This window comes from Carassius auratus, chromosome 42, assembly GCF_003368295.1.
Source record: "Carassius auratus strain Wakin chromosome 42, ASM336829v1, whole genome shotgun sequence".
NCBI classification, from domain to species: domain Eukaryota; kingdom Metazoa; phylum Chordata; class Actinopteri; order Cypriniformes; family Cyprinidae; genus Carassius; species Carassius auratus.
In genome coordinates this window covers 17,463,373-17,485,346 of record NC_039284.1, presented here as the reverse complement: position 1 = coordinate 17,485,346, position 21,974 = coordinate 17,463,373, and the positions used below count along the sequence as shown (strand labels likewise).

Sequence of the window (21,974 nt, the reverse complement as noted above, 5' to 3'; positions counted from 1 at the left end):
CATGCCCATTTCAAACTCATAATTTTGCAAATAATCAGCAATAAAGACAATTTGCATAAAGACTAAATGGGTTTGAGTCACAAGTTTAAACAAATATATGGGTCCATACAAATAATTACAAAAATAATAAAAAAACAACAACAACACAATAACAGCACGTTCTACAATTAGAAAGTATTTACAGAATTTTTTTCAAGCACTTGTCCATTAGACTAACGCTACTGCCAGAAATAGATTATTGTGAAGTCGCCGTGATGCTCAGCATGCATTTGGAGTTGCGAGAAAAGACATGCACGTGTTCTGATCTCCGTCTCCAGGTCTGCTGCAGTGCATCCTGGTCTAGTTTATTGAGTCTCTGGGAGCACAAACGCAGATCTCGGATGTGATCAGACAGACTGTCTAAACAAACATCACCCAGAGGTCCTGACACCTGACAGCCTGTTAAGAAAAACAAGAGGAACTTGAAATATGACAGGACACGGTGAGTCACATTCACAATAACACCAATCATTATCAGTTTGTTTAGATGGATGATGACACATCCAGCGATTCAAGCTTTGCACTTACGAGCTTCTCAAACAGCTTTCCTGTGAGACACAGTATGCTGCAAGATTATGATGTGACTGCATGCAGCTTATTAACAAAAACATAATGCTTAGAAAACTGTGTCAGAAATGCGTCCTCACTTAAAGTTCATTTGAAATCTACTTCAAGATATGGTATTGCAACATACAGTCAAACAAAAATGTATTCAGACACTTTCAACATTATTCAGTAAGTAAATTACATTTGACGGCTGCAGTCGGCGGAAAATGAAAGCCAAACACTGTAGTTAAAATATTTAATAATCAGATGAAAATTTGGCTCGATTCTTAGAACGAATTCAAGCAGGATAAAATTTCGAGCCTATGAGCCTGTGCTTATATTTACTCGAAGTTAAAAATGATTACGCCATATTTTAGATTTGAAAAGGTGTGCAGCATTATTTATATAATAAATATAATGTGTTATATTATCCTAAAGAAATATATCTTCAGAAAGCTTGAAATGTCTACTTTTAAATGAACCAATTCAAACCGAAGGCAAATGCTCCCCGATTATGTAATCTGTGTGAAGGTTGCATTTCTCTCTAAAGGCATGTCCATGAACTTCATATTGCAGCTGACAAGAAAACGGTTTATTAATAAATCATTAAAATGTATCGTTTACACAATTATTAGGCTACTGTGCTTTGTGGCAAATTTAATGTGTGTGCTTGAGGGGGGAACATATTAAGGCTCATTATGGATTAGAACGTGTTCATTTAATATAAACTTGCGGTTAGTTGAATAATAACTTGAATGAACGACTACTAGTAACTAGAAAAACCTTACGTGAGGGGCATCCCTGTTAAATATCCTCTGTTAAAGTTTTTAAAGCATTTTAAATGCGTTTGCATAATTTCTGATTTCAGAACGGTCCATAACGGAGAGATGACGCAATCCTTAACATTGATTTTTCCTCTGAAACACAAAAACAAAAATTTTAATAAAATTGTATATTTTGTGAATGGTGATTTTGTGAATCCTTCTCAATTCTGCAGATATTGTTGCTTCTGGTTTGTCCATTGTAAATCACAAAGTCAATTTTTTTTGTGACGTCCATAATGCATGTTTATTTCTCAGATCCCAAATAGCCTATAAAACATGTTCATAGTTTGACACTTTTCTGAAGTCTGGATTCTGTTTGGGATTTAGAAAAAAACATAAAGAGATGGTTCAATGTATTGCATGGTAATGAATATATTCTGTGAGAATTTATATTTCAGGTTTTGACTCTGAATGTCTGTCCGAAACCCAGGAATTGCTCAAAAATAAAACTAAAAATGATTAGGTCTACATGATGCTCCAGGACAGTTTCTTATCAATGGAATATATTTTTACATTTGTATTCCCAAAACGACTGAAGCATACAATTAAAACCGGTACAAAGCAGCATATACATAAAGAACAAAAGTGTTTGTCTCTCTGGCAGACGTGCGTCTCTTTCAGACAGTTTCTCTATTTCTCTATTTCTCTCTCTCTCTCTCTCTCTCTCTCTCAGGTGCCTGAGAAAAAAATTGTATTATATTGTATGTAATACTCTGTATGCCATTGCAAAAATTGCAACAGCCAAACCAAGGCCTAAAACACTTTGCCTAAATTGTTCTGCTAGTTTTTGCTCAGCAGACGCACTCAGTGTGAAAGAACAAGAGATTCACACCTTTATTTCAACACCCACAAGCTATGCACAACTACACCCAAACCTCAACCTTCACCAGCTGGACTGATTTCAGTCACACTACTATTGCTCAGTGGAAAATGGACATGCACTATCTAAAATTAAAAAAGGGTGTAACATGAACCAGCTAATTGCAGAACGCACACATCTGTATTAATTATTTTATATATTTTATACGCAAAAAAAGCAATCTGGGATTTGAACCTGTTCGAAGATATACACCTAACAGTGCACTTTCAAGTGTTTAAACTAACATTGTAATTTACTTTAAGTGTCTGTAATTTTTATTAAGTGTTCTATATCTACAGATTTTATTTTCATGTCGCAGTTTTATTGTAACTTATTTTGTTCAAGGTTTCTTTTAGTACCGGTAGTCATTTAGGTTGGCTACCTACTGTACACATCACAATTTATTTCGCTATAGTTCTATATTGATATAGAAAATGGTAATAAAATATGTCAAGAGCTCAGAGTTAAACTGTGTCAGAACAAACTCATCTTGATGATTAAGAAAAACATGGTCAGCTCAAAGTGTTTGAATAATTTGTGGTACCAAATTTTTTATCAGTTTTACTGTTAGTCCACTGTATGAAGAACTTTTGGGTATAATATATCAGTTTACTTTATTTTTCTATTTACACTTACATAAATGTATAGTTTTTGCCACTAAATAAAAAATAAAACAAGATAATTGCAACTTTCTCATCTAACAATTCTGACTTTTTTTTTCCTCAGAAATGCATGATATAAACTCACAACTGCAAGTTATAAAGTCAGAATTGAAAGTTATTAAGTCAGAATTGCACAGTTACCTAAACGGGCTTCCCTTTTGGAGCAATACAATTGGTTACTTGTCAGAAACTGAAGGACATATTCATACTAGTGTCCTGTCCCATTTTTTGATCAGATGCTCAGAAAGCAATAGCACAGGTCTGAATTGTCAGTAAACCCATTACAGGGAAAGTACCTTCAAATTCCCTTTGAGATTATAGATCTTGCTCAAGATTATCATCATTTAGGGCTTTGAACCTACAACCTTTCTCTTATCAGCCAAAAGCCAAACCACTGGCAGGATTCACAGACAAAATACACAATAAAATGACAATTAATGCATCCGAGCTGACAAGACACTGGGGGTCCAATCGAAATATCACAGGAAGAAAAGAAAATACCTTGAAGATTGAGATGGTTCAAAGGTCGCTGGGCCTCCATGAGGGAGTTAAGAAGACTCTGAAGGCCGACTGAGGTCACTGAAGGGTTGCCAGACAAGTCCAAAGACACCAGGGAGGGACAGACAGGAAGACACCTAAAAATAACCAAAGTATATCTATAATATAGCTGCAAACTGAGATAAGCATATAAATGATGCTTTAAGTTTTGTAACAAATAAGTAGGACAAGAGTTGAATGATTCACCTAGCAAGCAAGAGGACACTGTGGTCCGTAAGGCCATTTCCAGACAGATTTAAGTGTGTGAGTGGACAGTCACCCTGGAACCCAAACATTTAGTCAATATTATTTACATAGCAGTTGAATGATGCAGACTTTAAAACAGATTAAAATGGCATCAGGGCTGGATTTAATTCTCCCACAACCCATACTGAACATCGTCAGCACACATTCTTGATTTTGATGACTGACAGGTAGGAGCAGACGTTGTATTAAACTGAAATTGTACATTTTTTTAAAAACACTAAGTCCACAGAAGTCTAAGATGGATTAGAAGGACGTCAGCATACTTGTGTCAGGAGTTTAGTGAGGATCTCCATGGCAGGCTGGTCAGATGGACCTCTACAGACTGCAGACAGCTGAAGGTGTGTGAGACAGTGCATCGGTAATGTCTTCAACACAAGCTCGAAACCAGTGGAGCCCAGTGCATTATGGGAGAGACACACCGACCGCATATTCCCAGTGCCTGTGAGAGCATAAAATAATAGACTCAGAACATAAAAAAAAGAAAAAAAGTAAACGTGACGTGACATACAGCCAAGAGGTGACTCATATTTAGAATTCGTGCTGTGCACTTAACACATCCAAAGTGTTGTTGAAAAATCACTAGGTCTAACCACTTCAGATCAGACGTGTCTGATGGTGCACTTACTGGCCAAAGCGTTGGCTAAGAGCAGACGGTGTTGCTGGAGGAATCGTGCAGAGAGGCCGCAGGCTTGCAGGGACAGAACGGAAAGCATGGGACAGTTGGACAGAAGACTCACTAGTGCCTGTGTCCAGCCATCACCCAGAGGATTCATGCTTAAAATCAACTCCTCTAGACACTACATAGACAAAAGGAGAATATAAAGGAGTCAGAGAGAAAACGACAAGTAATCTGTCAGTTTACATGTTTTCATGACGTGTGAATTTCATGACTTCTTTTAGTCTTGACCATTAATGCTTTCCTCATGAAACCACTGAACCGAAACGGGAAGTAGTTCATTTCTTCTCAGAAAGCAGCAAAACTCCTGACCACATCCTGACAAGTCGGTCTCAATTATCTGATATACAAGATTCACACTTATATATTTAGGTGCAGATTTCTGCTGTAGACTCATGCATGCTGGGACGAATGTGCATTTATAGAGATCAAAACGAGATATGCTTGTTAAAACTCCGCTATATAAATGCTTGATATTGAATTTTGTACCATTTCATCTAAATAAAACAAAAAAATACAACTTTAAATCAATAATTTCAAATGCTACAATTTAGTATGTGGAGGATGTTTTATAAAAGGTTAACAGTTATTCAAAATGTAAAAATAGGGAAAAGAGCATTTAATCTCGGATATCAACGGATTTCACCAAATATGAAAAAAAAAATTGCATTAAAAGGTCCCATGATGTGGATTATTATTTTTTTAAATGTTTTTTTTTTTTATGTTTCGTGAGGTGTACTGAAATTGTTTTACATTTAAATATTTTTAATCATTTATATCAAATATAATTTTTTTATCCTGATTTTAGTCCTCTGTCTTGAATGCTCTTTTTGAAAGGGCGTGTCTTCTGCGAGACTCAGAGTAAACACCAACTGTTGTGATTGGCTGACATCTTTGCATTCAAAATGTGTATTACATGTGGAACCACAATCAAATACTTTTACTAGTTTTTTTTACCAATACAGCTGTTGAGATTAACGAATTGTGGAAGTGTTGATAGCATTTTTTTTTTTTATCTTTTCCCATCACATGCATTTTCTCTCACAAAATGCTTTCACCACAAATAACAGCAAACACAATATCGACATGAATACAGTAAGAGCTGCTTCGTTGTGCATCATAACCGTGTCATTCATTATGACGGCAGTTTGGGCAAGTATGCAGATAAGATATACTCGCGATGTGTGATTGACAGTTCCGAACAAAATAAAGTAAAAGTTCGTTGATCACTCTCTGTAGTTAAATCACAATTTAAATAACAGATTTGTTTCATACTACTAAGAGAAACAACGTGAAGTTGATCGTTTAGTTACTGGCTTGATTCACTGATGCATAAACAGTATTAAATGATTTAGAAAGAAAGTCTGTGTGAACTTGAATAATTAGCTACACATCAGAAACCACTGATCACAGATCAGGCATTAATGAACACGGTTACTCACTGTTTGTGCCGGTGCTGTTGAATCCATGTCGTAAAAGTCTGTTTGTCTGTCAGTCTGTGCTGACATTGCAACTAGGGCTGTCACTTTTCGTTCCAAAATCGATTGCACAATCGATCGGACCAACCAAAAAAAGTTTTGAAAATGAAAATAGGGAATCAATTTTAACCAAATATGTACAGGTCCTTCTAAAAAAAAATTAGCATATTGTGATAAAGTTCATTATTTTCCATAATGTAATGATAAAAATTAAACTTTCATATATTTTAGATTCATTGCACACCAACTGAAATATTTCAGGTCTTTTATTGTTTTAATACTGATGATTTTGGCATACAGCTCATGAAAACCCAAAATCCCTATCTCAAAACGTTAGCATATTTCATCCGACCAATAAAAGAAAAGTGTTTTTAATACAAAAAAAGTAAACATTCAATTAATGATGTTCAGTTATGCACTCAATACTTGGTCAGGAATCCTTTTGCAGAAATGACTGCTTCATTGCGGCGTGGCATGGAGGCAATCAGCCTGTGGCACTGCCTTTACCTTTACCTGCCCTTGATAAAACAGAGTGGACCAACACCAGCAGCTGACATGGCACCCCAAACCATCACTGACTGTGGGTACTTGACACTGGACTTCAGGTATTTTGGCATTTCCTTCTCCCCAGTCTTCCTCCAGACTCTGGCACCTTGATTTCCGAATGACATGCAAAATTTGCTTTCATCCGAAAAAAGTACTTTGGACCACTGAGCAACAGTCCAGTGCTGCTTCTCTGTAGCCCATTTCCTGCACACGCCTGTGCACGGTGGCTCTGGATGTTTCTACTCCAGACTCAGTCCACTGCTTCCGCAGGTCCCCCAAGGTCTGGAATCGGTCCTTCTCCACAATCTTCCTCAGGGTCCGGTCACCTCTTCTCGTTGTGCAGCGTTTTTTGCCACACTTTTTCCTTCCCACAGAGGTGCCTTGATACAGCACTCTGGGAACAGCCTATTCGTTCAGAACTTTCTTTCTGTGTCTTACCCTCTCGCTTGAGGGTGTCAATGATGGCCTTCTGGACAGCAGTCAGGTCGGCAGTCTTACCCATGATTGCGGTCTTGAGTAATGAACCAGGCTGGGAGTTTTTAAAAGCCCCAGGAATCTTTTGCAGGTGTTCAGAGTTAATTAGTTGATTCAGATGATTAGGTTAATAGCTCGTTTAGAGAACCTTTTCATGATATGCTAATTTTTTGAGATAGGAATTTTGGGTTTTCATGAGCTGTATGCCAAAATCATCAGTATTACAACAATAAAAGACCTGAAATATTTCAGTTGGGGTGCAATGAATCCAAAATATATGAAAGTTAAATTTTTATCATTACATTATGGAAAATAATTAACTATCACAATATGCTATTTTTTTAGAAGGACCTGTACACTATAATTAAAAAAAAATAATAATTAAACAATTAAAAACTCACAAACAAGCAGAAAAATAAAATAAAGGATTCCAAAAGTGCAGTATGGTTTGCGAAAGCTAAACAGAAAATAGCAAATACGCGCCTATAAGACCCAGTGACGTCGAAAGCGACCTCTTACAGGAGATGCTGAGCTATGAAAAGGAGCCACCATTGCCAGCTGACAGCGACCGGCTTTTGTGAGGAAAGATTGGCAATAATACTCCCACCTTGCGCAGCCTAATTGCCTTGAATTGCCTTAATCATAAATGCAGCTGGATTGAAGCCTGCAGTTATGTTTTTCATTTATGTTATTGTAGCCGTCCCCTCTGCATATATATATTTTTTTCAAGAATGTTTCACTCCTGTTGCCGTTTCTGCACGAAACTTCATGCCAATTAGAGCTGAAGATCTTTGCCATCGTGTTCGGGCTTTGTTTCTATCATCTTACACGGGCTCGGACTTGCACTCCGATTAGTGCGAGAAAGATGCGAAAATGAATGCGGAGTAGGTGTAACGGAGGCTCGCCTCTGGCGAACATGTTTTGGTTGCACCAGCAACTAAAGCAAACTCTGAGGTGTGGAAAAGTTTTGACCGTGTTTATAATGAGAATAATGAGTGAATAATGACGCACCATCATTGAGCGGAAGAACGCACTGAAGACATCTACAGTGGATTCAATCATTTTCCTCCACAAAAACATTTTAACATTTTAAAGTAAGAGGACTTACTTTATTTCTTTATTCCAACTTCCAAGTGGCCTAGTCTACGTTAGTTATGAATAATTTATGTTAAACCGTGTATAGATGACTCATTCGTGACAAAAGGCAAAAGAGCTGTGTGCATGCGCACATTTGAACAATGCCGGGCTGTAAACAGGTTGGGCTTTTAAAAAGCTGTCAATCAAAATCTACTTGTCAGGCTCGGGGCCGAAATCTGTCGGGCTCGGGTCCTGTCGGGCCTAACTTTTAAGGCCCGATTACAGCTCTAATGCCAATAAATAAGAAATATTGCTGACTTGTGCGTTTCCAGCACTCTCTTTACGTTCATCTGTTATTTGGCGTGGAAAAAGGAAACGTCTTTTTTTTTTTTTTTTACAAAAGTGACAGCCCTAATTGCGACAGAATTATATGTAAAAATAAACTGAATCCATTTTTTCTCCAAATTCTCGAGGGGGGCAAAGCAGAGAAAGGGGGGGGTAACCTTTCCCCTTTATGACGACATGGGGAAGATTCCAGATCGCCCGTCTGAACTTTGGGGGACCATAAACAGGCTAGGGAAACTAATATTAATGTTAAAAAACTTCGTAAAGTGAAATTTAAACCTTTAAAAAAATCTTGGATAACAAAACTGATGTAATGTCTGTCCCTAATAGAAAAACTTATTTTACTGGTTAAATGCAAGTACACTTACAGGGAAAGCAGCTTGACTTCTCGTTTCAAACGTGTCCGAGGCTTTTCTGAGCCCCTCTCCAGTGATCTGATTGGCTGATATGTCTAAAATCCTCAGTCTGGGCATAGTGGCAGCAGCGGACATCAGCTCCGGAAGCAGGTCGTTGTTCAGACGATTGGCAGAGAGGTGCAGCTCTGTGAGGCTGGCCTGCAGTTTGAGGGCTCGGAGGAGAGGAGTCAGAGACGCTGGAGGCAAACTGAGTCCACAGACGTTCACACAGGAGCTGCTGTCCTGCACTTCACACAGCCGAGACACACGCCGGTTCTCCTCTAACACACACATATGAAACAAACACACTTTCTGATCAATTTCACAGAATGTTTTGTGACGAGAAAGACATTTAATACAACAAAGAGACACTTACCCACTGCCAGACTCTGACAGGCTTTCCTGTAGCGCTCCGGGAGAGGAGGAAGATCCCATGAACACACCTCAGCCACAACCTGGAACCGGAAGATTTGTCATGAAAAACAACTTAAACTTTCAGCCGGTTCACCACACAAAGACACTGTTTGACTCCAGAAGACTTACAATACAGCACTCACTTTGAAGGATATGAACTACTTTAAGGGATTTTTTTATTTTTTTTATTTTGGAGCTTGAAAACACTTTTGTTTAAAGCTCAAAAGAAGTCTGTGCTACATTGTTAATACCATGGAACTATAAAACAAAACAGGAATTTAATTTCATACTTCAAATGCATCTAGAAGTACTTACAATGTATAACTGTTATGAGTCATTTGTTTTTAATGTTATCGTGCAATTGCACTGATGCCTTACTAAATCATGTAATTATGACTAATACCTAAAACCTTTTTGGTTTGTGTCCATCAAGTTTCTAATTATTAAAGTGATAGAGTTATTTTTTTTTAAAAATAATGAAGTACTTTCTGTAAAGTAATTGGATGACTACACCATACAATTCTGATTTGGGTAACATCCTTAGACTGAAAAAAAAAAATTTATTTTGGTTTATTATGACATTAAAAGAAGAAACCGTAGACGAGTAAACGATATAAACTAATTAACAACAGGAAATAAAGGAGTTTTGTATCATTAATATATATATATATATATATATATATATATATATATATATATATATATATATATATATATATATATATATATATAAATGATTTATTAAAGTTTTATATTATATAATGTAATAATGTGTGTGTGTTTGTGTATGTGTATATTATATATATATATATACACACACACACACACATTAATTATTACATTATATAATATAAAACTTTAATAAGTCAGGCATATGCATCAGGTAAAAAAAAAAAAAGTAAATCAAGGTTGTAAATGTAAAACAAAGTATATCAATTACTAGACTATAAATTTATGACCACCCAAACTGAAAGAAAAAAAAAAACCACATACATACATAATTATTATTAATTATTTTCCTGGCAAATCTTTTGCTACCACAATGTGTTTGTTTTGCTACAATACCTCTGTAAATGACTGTAATTTTTGACTTTCATACATTAAGTAAACAAACAAAAAGAACCCTACAAAAAGTCTAAAAACACACATGACCTCTGACCTCTTCATTGGTGTGCAGCACAGCCAGCAGTGGATCGGTGGGTAAGAGCAGAGCGCCCTCTTTCTGCAGGGACAGACGCGGCAGTAATCCACACGTCTGATAGTAACGCTGAGCAGCCTGATCACACAACCACGCCACCGTACACGAGTCTGCCTCACTGCACAACATCTACAATTACATACGCTCACAACTAAACACAGAACACTGTCTGATTCACACAAGAGCAGCAGCAGACCTGTGAGGAACGGGAATCAAGAAGACATTGTCCTGAACTCTGACCCTCATCCTGATCGGTGCAGGAACATGAGCTGTTCGGTTCTGGAATGGTGCTGGCGCCTTTAAAAAAAACCAACAAACAAAAAACGATAATCATTACTCATTAAAAAGGCATTCAGTAAACATAGCAGTCCATAAGTATCAAACACATTGAGTAGTATTATGCAAAAATAGAAATACCAGATTTGTTACTGCCAAGAATTATGACATTTTTACATTAAAGTGTTGAAAATGAAGAATACCTGCAATTATTGTATAAAAATATAAAATATAAAATTATAATATAAAATTATAACTGATTGACACTTGATAAATTAAACATATTACATAATCTCATTACTTTGCATCATATTTTAATACTTTCTACATTTAATAAATGTCAATACATATATTTTTTATATAGTAAGCACTATACAGTATGTACACCAGTGTTTTCAAACCTGTCCTGGAGGCAGAAAATAACAATTAGCATGTTATAGTACACTAGCATGCCATTCCAAACACAGCCAATGGCATAGTGAGGTCTGCATTACCATCGTCTGATGGGTAGGGGGTGCATGGTCATGGATGGGCTCAGATTCGTGGGTCATGATTGGACTCTGTGACCTGCTGACCTCCCTCCTGCCTAGATTCACCATCCCAGGCATTTGATTCATCTTCACCTGCCGTGGCTTATTAGGGCCCTTTTTCAGAGACAGCCCCCTACTGGAGGAACTCTGAACTGCTATGAGAAATAGTGAACAGGCAGTTAAACAGTTTAGCATCATTGATATCTGTCTATTAATTATATTATATTAATATCACATTATATTATATTACATTATATTATATTATACAAAAATATCTGAAACAAGTATTCAGAAACCATTTCATGAATGTTAATTTCAGTGTTAGGAAATGTTACTTTTGAAAGTGTTTCATGAAATGTGTTATATTACCATATAAATCATAATATAAGAAACTGTCATTAAAAGTTAAATGGAAATTAATGTGGTAAAAAATGTAAAAATATTAATAGTTAAACATTAAATGTAGGATTTAACTTACCATTATTAATTAAAATCGCATTATTAATCATGTTGTAAGAAACTATTAATAAAAATGTTGAAGGAAACTAACGTGATAGGAACTTATGTGTGTTGCATAACTTTAACAAAAAAAAACTACAATAAATATAAAAAAAGTTAGGACATTAAATTTAGGATTTAATTGACCATTATCAAAAAAAATTATATACACACACACACAAATACATACACACACACACAAATATATACACACACACATATACATATACATGTATATGTATGTATAGATAGATAGATAGATAGATAGATAGATAGATAGATAGATAGATAGATAGATAGATAGATAGATAGATAGATGTCAACACCTCTAGGAGTAACTTCAGCTGAAACTGAGAAATGATTTTGATTTCTGGAAGTTATTTCACGTGGGACGTTGTGCTCAGAAACTCTCCGTCTCTTCTTGGGTTGCACATCCCTCAGGTCATCCTCCAGCCAATCATCTGCCAGATACTGGTCCTCTGGTACCAGTGCTGTTCTGCTATTGGCTGACACTGCTGGCGTGCTGGTAAAGGCCGGCTCTGATAGGCTCTGAGAAAAGAGGCGAGATTTGGCACTGCCCAGATTCTGCATGGCCTTCTGATACTCCAGTCTGCCCGACTCTGACTGTGCGGGCAACACGGCCTCTCTGAACTCATATACAGAGGGTACATCCTGACTGGGTGGGAGTTCCTGCGAGGACTGGACAGCTGGGGAACGTGGTCTTGACCGAACGGGACGAAGAGGACTGAATGAGCAATCCACGTCGGAATGATCCGAAGAACTGCTCTCGTTCTGAAGCAAAAATTATTAATTAAATGTATTCTTGCTTAACAATTTGAAAAATGTAAATGGAAAGCTAAGCAACATTACCCCATACAAAACATCTACTTCCATTCCTCGTGGCCGGCGGGCTGGGCCTGAGGTGCTCCTGTGTCCCGGAGCAGAGTTTTTTGGAGTTGGGACGGTTGGAGCGGGACAGGGAGTGATCTGCTGGCGTGAGGGCAGTGACTCCTGCAGCAGCGGCTCTGAATACTCAGCATCAAACAGCTGACTGTCCTGAAGCTCCTTCTGCTGCCGCGGACGCGCTGACACAACTGAGACTACAGGAGAAAACCAGGAGTACTCAGAGTTATTTCTGTTTTTTGAAAGTGCCAAAACTTTCTCAAGTAAATCAAACGTTCTATTCTATTTTGGGTTGATAAATAAGCCAAAATGGAGATGATCAGCATCAACCCAATGTGTGATAGCTCTCACTTGTGATGAATAATGCACATTTTGGAGTAATTCTTGTTTAAAATATGAGTTTCATTTATTAGTAATTTTGTGATTGTCTCATCATGTGTCACCATCAACATGCAAAAATTCATATAATTAGCAATACATTTTCTGTCAGCCATTTAAGAACCATTCGTGACCCTGGACCACAAAACCAGTCTTAAGTGTCAAATTTTCTAAATTGAGATGTATACATCATTTGAAAGCTGAATAAATAGCCTTTCCATTGATGTATGGTTTGTTAGGACAGGATAATATTTGGCAGAGATACAACTATTTGAAAATCTGCAAAAAAAAATTAAACATTGAGAAAATCACTTTTAAAGTTGTTCAGATGAAGTTCTACGCAATGCATTTTATAAATCAAAAGGTTTTGATATATTTACTGTAGGAAATGTACAAGATATCTTCATGGAACATGATCTATACTCAATACCCTAATGACTTTTGGCATAAAAGAAAAATCATTATTTGTGGACACTTGATTTTTTTGGCTATTGCTAAAAATATACCCCTAGTGATTTAAAAATGCTTTCATGATCCAGGGTCACATGTTGCAAAATAAATCAGTAATGTTTATCTGCTCACCGTCTCCTGAAAGAGCTCTCTTGATGAGTTTTTCGGTCTCCAAACACTCCTGTTTTGTCTCTTGGTCCAGCTGTCGGCTGTAAGTCTTAAACCACTGACGGAGGGTGTCCAGAGGAGTGTGGCCCTATAAAGAAGTATGTATGGTCATATAAGAAAATTGTGCATAGAATAAAAAAAAAAAAGAAAGAATCAAAACTAATGTTGTTCATGTCTTTATGATAATGATAATGACTTTGCCGCTTGTGATGCATTTCTTTCAAGATTCTTTTTTTTTTTTATACAAATTCAACAGATGCCACATTAAAGTTTATTGTTAATAGGTTTGTGTAGCATGTGTTTGCCTGACCTTGCCATTGCGAACAGTGACCGATGCTCCTCTCTCTACCAGCAGTCGTGCAACACTGAAGTGGCCACAGTTTAGGGTGTCATGCAGGGGTGTGACACCCTCACAGTCTCGACCTCCAGGGTCGTTTATATTTGCTCCACGGTCCAGCAGTAAAGCTACAATCTCTGAAAGAAACAGATTTCAGTCCCTCCGATGAGCTACACCTATACTATACATGTTAAACTGCAGGCTGCAGTACCTTGATGACCGTAGTTACAGGCTTCATGCAGAGCAGTCCACCCGCAGTAATCTCTCAGGTTAACTGGGTGACCCTGTCAGAGAACAACAAACACACGCATCAAATACATTCTCAAGAAATGCCAAAGCACAAATCTTTTAAAGCTATTCCACTCTTAAAAAGCCAAACACACCTGGTCAAGCAAGTACTGAACCTGCTTCAGGTTTCCCTCTATACAGGCCCTGTGCAGAAGCGTCTCGCCCTTCTCATTCCGTCGGTTCCACTGCACAAACAACACCGAACAAACAAGATGAACAAACAACAAATCAGAAGAGAATAAACCAGTCTCTGAGATCTCACCCTCTGAGTCCTCCTCCTGCCCGTCACGGTCTTATCATAACCCTCCAGATCCTCATCTGCACAAACAGATCATTCACTCACTCAGACATGAACAGACATCCTGATAACATGCATGAATTAACATCTTTAGACATAGAGTGCTTGATACAAGTAATTCATATACACATTTTTGCCATGGGTTGGAGGCATTGTAGGTTTTGAAGAAATGTCATGTTGGACCATTTCCTCAAAAGAGGGAACATTATTTGGAGCAACTAACATTGGCTGCGTGTCATGGACCAAAACTTTCTTTTTCATTATGAAAATGCTGCATTGCATACTGCATAACTTCTTAACTGTACATATAAAATCATATAGAGTTAAGTAAAAATAAAATATATGAAACATTTAAATTTAAAAGATGAGAAAGATTGCCTTAGCCACTAACTGAATTAAATTTTTCAAAAGATTGTTGAAATACCAAAACTAAAACTGAAATGAAATAAATTAAAGCTTAATGAAAATGGCAAAAGCAGCCAAACAAAATTACTAAAACTTTAAATAAAATAATGAACACTGGAAATACATGTACAAGCTAATTCAAAATATTAATAAATACTACAAGGTAAATATCTAATACTAAAATAACACTAACACTACTACAGTACATTATCTGCATTCCAATAATCTTCATAAAATGCATTAAAACTAAACTGTACGTGGTGTGTGTCTGTATTACCAGAGTCAGAGTACTCTATGTCACTGTCTTCCAGTGGTTCACTGTTCTCCACCTCCTCTTCCTCATCCTCCTCCTCACTGTCCTCCAGTCTCAGTCCATCGCGCTCACACAGTTCCATCAGCCGTGCTTCGGTGTCGTCACACTGTGAGGAGCCACAGCGCCGCTGGGCCTGCAGCCAGCCTCTCAAAACACGCCTCTGAGATCACACATCCATCTTCATTTAGCAAATACCCTCGAATTCAAAGTGACATCACGGTTTAATTTATAGGTTCAATGACTGAGTCGAGGGACTTCCTCAAGGGCGCTATTCATGATTGAATTAAAAAAGATTTCTAAATACTGTAACAAAAGTTTTGCTCATTATAAGTTAATGCATTGTAGTGTTGCCAAAAACATAAATATACTTATTAAAATATGTATGAATATACATAATATGTAAAAAAAAATAATAATAATAAAATAAAAAAATTATATATTTTATACAAAAATATATTGTCTACATATATAGATGTATAGACATATATTGTCTATACATCTGCGACTCTGCTTTCTAAAGGATTTATCAGCATTGTGGCTGACCACTAGCCAGTGCAACATTTTTTTTTACAAGTAAACCTCTTCAGATCATAAACACAGTGAGGCTCCTGCACATTAAACTACTGTATGTGTGCGCATTCTTTTATCCAACCTGTAGTTTGTTTAGTCCTGATCTCTCAGCACAGCTCAGAGCAGCGCTGAAACTCTGATCGAGCGTCTCCATTGGCTGCCCGGTCTCTTCCTCACAACCAGCTATGTTCAACCACGTCAAACACTCCTGAAAAACACAAACACAAGACAATCACTGAAAAATGTTGCACAATCTCTGAAGATGATGCACAGCAGGTTTGATACATTAACGGAGTAGTAGGCAGTGTATGAGGAGTTTCTGATCTCTGGCTGTTACCTCTTTAGGGTTGCCCACTCTCAGCTTTAGTTCTTGTCTGTACTGTTCCACGGCCCTGTGATGTTGTCGCAAATCTGTGTACGTGGCCGCCAGCGACACATGAATGACGGCTAACTCACGAGCAGGCTTTCCTAAAACCTCGGCACACACCAGCTGATGCAAAAACACATGAGGTCAAATAAAGCTTACACAGAATAAACTGAAAATAAATAAACAACCAAAATAATCAATTAACCTGTTAACTGTCACTCACGTTTTTGAAGATAGAGATGAATGTGCATGATACAAACCTACATTTTTATAATTGATGACTGAAAACATTTTGTAACATGATTTTGATGTACCATTTACATGGTAATGCAATGTCTAATTTTAAAATGGGTTTTGAAGGATGAATTTTGAGATTTTATGTTTTCAAGTGATATATAACTTCTGATGATTTCTAAAATGAGATAGAGAAAAAGGCAACGAGGAAGTCTTTTTTTTAAACAAAGGTCAAAGCTCCTTTTGTAATGTAGATCTATTAACTGTACGGGACGCCTACGTTGACTATACTATATTACAATCAAATTTAATCTAATCTTGACAAACTATATATCGTTGGAAAGGTCTAAGACTCCCAAATATATATTTTGCCAATATTTTTTGTTAAAAATTATGTAGGAAAAGTAATAGATTAATTTATGACACGAGTGCACCCTCAGAAATCTACATTACAAAAGGAGCTTTGACCTTTGTTTAAAAAAAAGACTTCCTCGTTGCCTTTTTCTCTATCACATTTTAGAAATCATCAGAAGTTATATATCACTTGAAAACATAAAATCTCAAAATTCATCCTTCAAAACCCATTTTAAAATCAGACATTGCATTACCATGTAAATGGCACATCAAAATCATGTTACAAAATGTTTTCAGTCATGAATTATAAAAATTTAGGTTTGTATCATGCACATTCAAGTCTATCTTCAAAAACGTGAGTGACAGTTAGAAGGTTAACAGGTTAAAATATGGATGCAATATATAAAAAATGGTTTTTGGGGGTATTGTGCTACATCTTACTTGTGCTTGATAAGCTTCCAGAGCTTTGTTATAGCAGCCCACTTTACAGTAAAGATCTCCCAGCTGCTCTGACAGATCCATGGCCTCATGGGAAAACTTATCGGTCACTTCGGTCGCCGTCTGCTCCAGCTGACAGCCCCGAATCGCTGCATCAGACCCACATTCAGTCAAACATCATGTCATTGTCTGCTAATACTGTGATTAGAAGCCAACATTTCAAACAAAAAAAAAAATCTATTATGCTCTGAGATCAGCATTCAGCCTTAAAGGGACAATAAGTAACTTTTTAGGTATTTTATTATCTAAAATCAATATTTTTATTCATAAATATGCCCTCAATGGTGTACAAATACCTATGCCAATGTTTAAACTAATCCTTGTAAATGAAGAATTTATTATCTTTATATACATGGGACGGGTAGGTTGACGGAGGCTTCCATGTAGTTCCACCATCTTGCAAAACTATAATAGCAGAGAGGGACAAAAAGTACTAAGCCAACGCGTTTCCACAGCGCGTTTTCGGTCAGAGCCAGAAACGCAGGTGCAGAGCAGTGAGAGGCGCTTGAAACTGCACCGGCAAGTTTAAAAGTCTGGATTGCATTCTTATTATGGACCATACATATGCCGCGCCACAGGATAAGAAAACATCGTCGCCAAAACAGTCAAAAATAGAACGTAAAAGGAAACGTGACCGTAGATTACAGAAAACAAGAGTTAATGTCGGGGAAAGTTTTTTCTAGGTGGAAAGAGCTAATTCTTTGATAAAGATTTCAAAAGAGACGCTGAAGTGGCCAGTTTTCTTCTCGACAGGTAAGTCAGTGTTACAGTCTATATTATAATATTTTTTTTTATATCTAACAATGCATATAATTCAGAAAATATAACTAATAAATTAGACATAACTACTAATTACAATATTTCATGTTTTCCACAGTCAGTAATTCATACTGTAACATTCGTTTGTTAGTTGTCATGTTGCAGTTTGTTTGAAATAACACACCTGTTCACCTGAAGGAAAACTCGACGAAGTGCTATTAGAATACATCCTGTCAAAGCTTTTTGGTACATATCGCCTACCGTAGATGCAACGCGCATTTGAAAAAGCGAGGCGCTGGAGAGCAAAATTAGTTTGAATGCAAAATACAATTTCACCACTAGATGGGAGTAATTCCTACTCAGTGTCCCTTTAAACTGAGCAGCTTTAAGAGATAAACCGCTTTCAGATCTCCTGATCTGACAAAAACTCAGAGTCGCTCAGTCACACATGTTCATCTTCATCTCACCATGTTTGAAATCTCTCTTGACGGCCTCACGATCAGACGGCTGCTGGGATCCCAGACAGAAGGCTTTCTTCAGAGAACGCCGAGCCGCCGCAAAGTCACCAAGATGAAGCAATATCTGAAGATATACACACCAAAAAAATAAATACACCTGTCAAGAACCTTCGAAGGGGACAGGAAACAACAAACTACACCGGTAAAGGCCAGCACATGCTGATGATGATGCTGTCTGGAGATGTCGTGGGACTGTCACCTTGCCGATGCTATGGAAGCACTCGCTCTCACTGAACTTGTCTTTCATTTTGCGGGCGCATTCTTTCGACTGCTCGAAACAGCGCATGGCGCGCGAGTGTTGCCCGTTGCGGAAGTGAATGCTGCCCAGGTTAAAGTTGGCACGATACAGATCCTCTAGAAGGTGGTTTTTCCTACAGGGAAAGAGGTCAGATTTTGTACCAACTTAAGTGCAATGAAGACTTTCATATTATCTAATTCATTCTACAGTGAAATTTTGCTCTTTTATTTATATTGAAACTCAAATCATAAAAACAAATATCATTAATTTGTATTATAAAACCCTCTTAACCTACTAAAAATTGTGTCCTAAAAAAATATATTTACATTATTCTGTTATATAAAGTTTACATTTAGTTATATACTTTTAGTAATCTTACATTTCAATTATTTTGAATTTCAGATTTTAGAAACTCAACATTTCAGTTCATTGGTTGCTTAGTTTGTTTGTTGGTTTACTTTAACCAGCTACCAATGTTATTTTCATGACATGAAAGTGGTTAAATTACAGTAATTTTATAGCATTTATCAATTTTAGAAAAAAAAAGTGCAGCTATAAAAATGTTGTGGAAACCATTGTAGGTTTCTCAATTTGGTTAACAAAAAGTTAAAATGAACAGCACTGATTTGAAAGAAATCATTTGTAACATTATAAATGTCATTACTGCCACTTTTGAATAAAAATTATTATTGTTTTTAATCCTATCAATATGATAGTGTATCATGGTATCCACAAATACTATCAAGTGGCATAACTGTTTTAAACATTGATAATAATCATAAATGTTTCTTAAGCAGCAAATTAGTATATCCGAATGATTTCTGAAGGATCATGTGACACTGAAGACTGGAGTAATGATGCTGAAAATTCAGCTCAACATCACAGAAATAAATTACATTTTAAAATATATTCAAATAGAAAACATTTTTTTTTTTTAATTGCTATAATATTTTACAATATTACTGTTTTTAATGTTATTTCAATCTAATAAATGCAGACTTCTCTCAAAAACATAAAAAGTCTTATTTTAAAGCTTTGACCAGTAGTAAACATTTTTAAAGCATTTTTGTTTACAGACCAAAAAGAAAAGAAAAAAAACTTACTCAGCAATGTAGATGCTCTGTCGTATGAAGTCACTGCATCGCTGCGGTTCCTTCATTCCATCATACACACAGCCCAGATTCAGCAGGAGACGGGCTTTCATCTCACTCAGCTCTCGTGAAGATACGGTACCTGATACATAGCAAACATAGCAGATCATCATATTACATACTAGCTGTACTATTCTAACCAGGTAAACCGTAGCATTTAATATGCATGAATTAATTCTTTAACCTTCCAGCCGCTCATCTACAATGGCTAAACTCTTCTTGAAAGCATCTTCAGCATGCTTCAAGCTGTCCCGTGAATTATCTGAATCAAAGAGGAAGAGGTATGTTCGTCCAATAGTGGCCAGTGCCCTCTGCTCCTCTGCCGCATCATGGACAGATCGAGCCAGATTCAGATGAAGCCTCTGGTGCTGAGAGAGAAACTCTATGTGAGAATGACTCCATGTAATCTCTCCGATTATAACTAAGATGTACTTGCAAACCTTCAGAGCAGCTTCGATGTTCCCCAGTTCTGCATAGCATTCTCCAATCTTTCTATTGGCCACAGCGGAGCCAATCACATCATGCAGAATCTCAGACAGCTCCAATTCCTGACGATGCTCTTCAATAGCAGAGCGATAGTCGCCTAGAAAACACATTTGCCAAGCTGATTACAATACCTTCATTCAACTGAGATCAACTGTCACAATCATAGTGAAATTTCACTGAGTAACACTTCTAGGGTTTGAACCTACAGCCTTTCGGTTAAGAAAGTACACCTATACCAATTAAGGGCTTTTATTTTTAAGGGCTTCACTCTCTGTTTTACCTGTTTTAGCGTAAACCTCCCCGAGCTGATTGCAAAGATTGGCTTCTTCTTTCAGGTTATTGCTGCTTTGAGCTTTACTCTTGGCCTTCTGTAGTTCTGCAATCACATGAATGAATGAATGCAACTTATACACCTATATACACACATGCATTTTGTATTATATATGTACAGCTAATTTTACTAAATTAGACAAAATCTTAGTTGTTTAAACACACTGACACAGTAAACTAAAAATATATTCACCATAAGATGCAGTATTTTATGTACTAATAATATATCACTAAGATAATTTTTAAAGGATATATATATATATATATATATATATATATATATATATATAATTTACTGTGTTAATGTGTTTATTTAAACAACTAAGATGTAGTATTGTTTTAGTATATTGTTCTTACATAACACACACACACACACACACATATATACACTTATATAAATATATATAATTTACTATGACAAACATACACACACAAAGTTATGTAAATATGTATGTTTAATCATATTAACGGAAATTATACCTGACATACACTTATGTAAACAATCAAATAAATAAATAAAAAAACATTTGGGAGGTGTCGAGTTAAATTGAAATACACATTTTTCCTTAGTACGGATCAAATAACAACAATAAATCACAGCCGATGTCAAAAAATTATATTATTTATGATGAACTTCTATAGAAAATAACTTACGCTTGATCTCTTTTGTAGACGTCATCATGTCCACTTAGCAGGATCGCTTCAGCAGATTACTTCATATATACGCGCATCTAATGAATAACAAATACTACCTGCGCGCGAACAGCTGTAGTACTATAGCAACGTCCTCACTGATCTCTTTACAGCGGCTTTAAAGCTGATCAATGCTTATGATCGCCTCAATTCATTGATGAGACGATTCTTTCAAAGTGGCGCGCCAAAGTTCACGGCACGGAAATATTGTGAGATGCTGATTGGCTAGTGAATGTGACGCCAGCAAGCTCCCACAATGCTCTTTCTGAAAATGTCCACATCGAGAGGCCATTTTGATAAGGTAACAGTCATTACGTTTTTTTCAGTGATTATTTTTTAAATAAAAATCCCGTTTATGGTGATCCATTTCCCGTATAAGGTTATGGGGGGGGGAAATCGTTATTTTGCTTTTGCTTTATTCTCATTACCAGTAATCCCAATGAGGTTTACTGAATATATAATGTAGTAAAATAAACAAACGAAATGAGTAACAGGTAACTAATTACTATTAATTAAGAAGACTCGAGCGTTGATACTCAGGCATTTCTTTTCCTTTCTTATTCAATGTGCGTTTACGAAGCAAATGTTATGAATT

The 21,974-nt window shown here is 36.6% G+C and overlaps 2 protein-coding genes across 4 annotated transcripts in view; both read right to left on the bottom strand.

The window, feature by feature from the left end:
- The window catches only part of LOC113060912 (neuronal PAS domain-containing protein 3-like), a 783,891-nt gene that overhangs the window by 427,993 nt on the left and 333,924 nt on the right, over positions 1 to 21,974 (bottom strand). The window lies entirely within an intron of this gene.
- LOC113060907 (tonsoku-like protein) lies at positions 4 to 21,569 on the bottom strand. Of its 2 annotated transcripts, none has more exons than XM_026230167.1 (28): positions 21,341 to 21,569; positions 20,637 to 20,732; positions 20,311 to 20,453; positions 20,055 to 20,238; positions 19,823 to 19,952; positions 18,681 to 18,852; positions 18,431 to 18,545; positions 17,148 to 17,293; positions 16,089 to 16,241; positions 15,834 to 15,959; positions 15,146 to 15,341; positions 14,428 to 14,483; positions 14,261 to 14,350; positions 14,089 to 14,161; positions 13,851 to 14,014; positions 13,505 to 13,628; positions 12,512 to 12,741; positions 11,968 to 12,433; positions 11,108 to 11,298; positions 10,534 to 10,634; positions 10,299 to 10,455; positions 9,102 to 9,180; positions 8,699 to 9,006; positions 4,360 to 4,531; positions 3,998 to 4,173; positions 3,675 to 3,748; positions 3,432 to 3,565; positions 4 to 438 (listed from the first exon to the last, which is right to left on the bottom strand). In XM_026230167.1, exons 1-28 carry the CDS (start codon positions 21,366 to 21,368, stop codon positions 236 to 238), a joined length of 4,287 nt encoding a protein of 1,428 aa, XP_026085952.1. In that variant the 5' UTR covers positions 21,369 to 21,569; the 3' UTR covers positions 4 to 235. The 2 variants fall into 2 exon arrangements, with proteins under 2 accessions (XP_026085952.1, XP_026085953.1); XM_026230168.1 differs by having other exon boundaries at positions 11,108 to 11,295.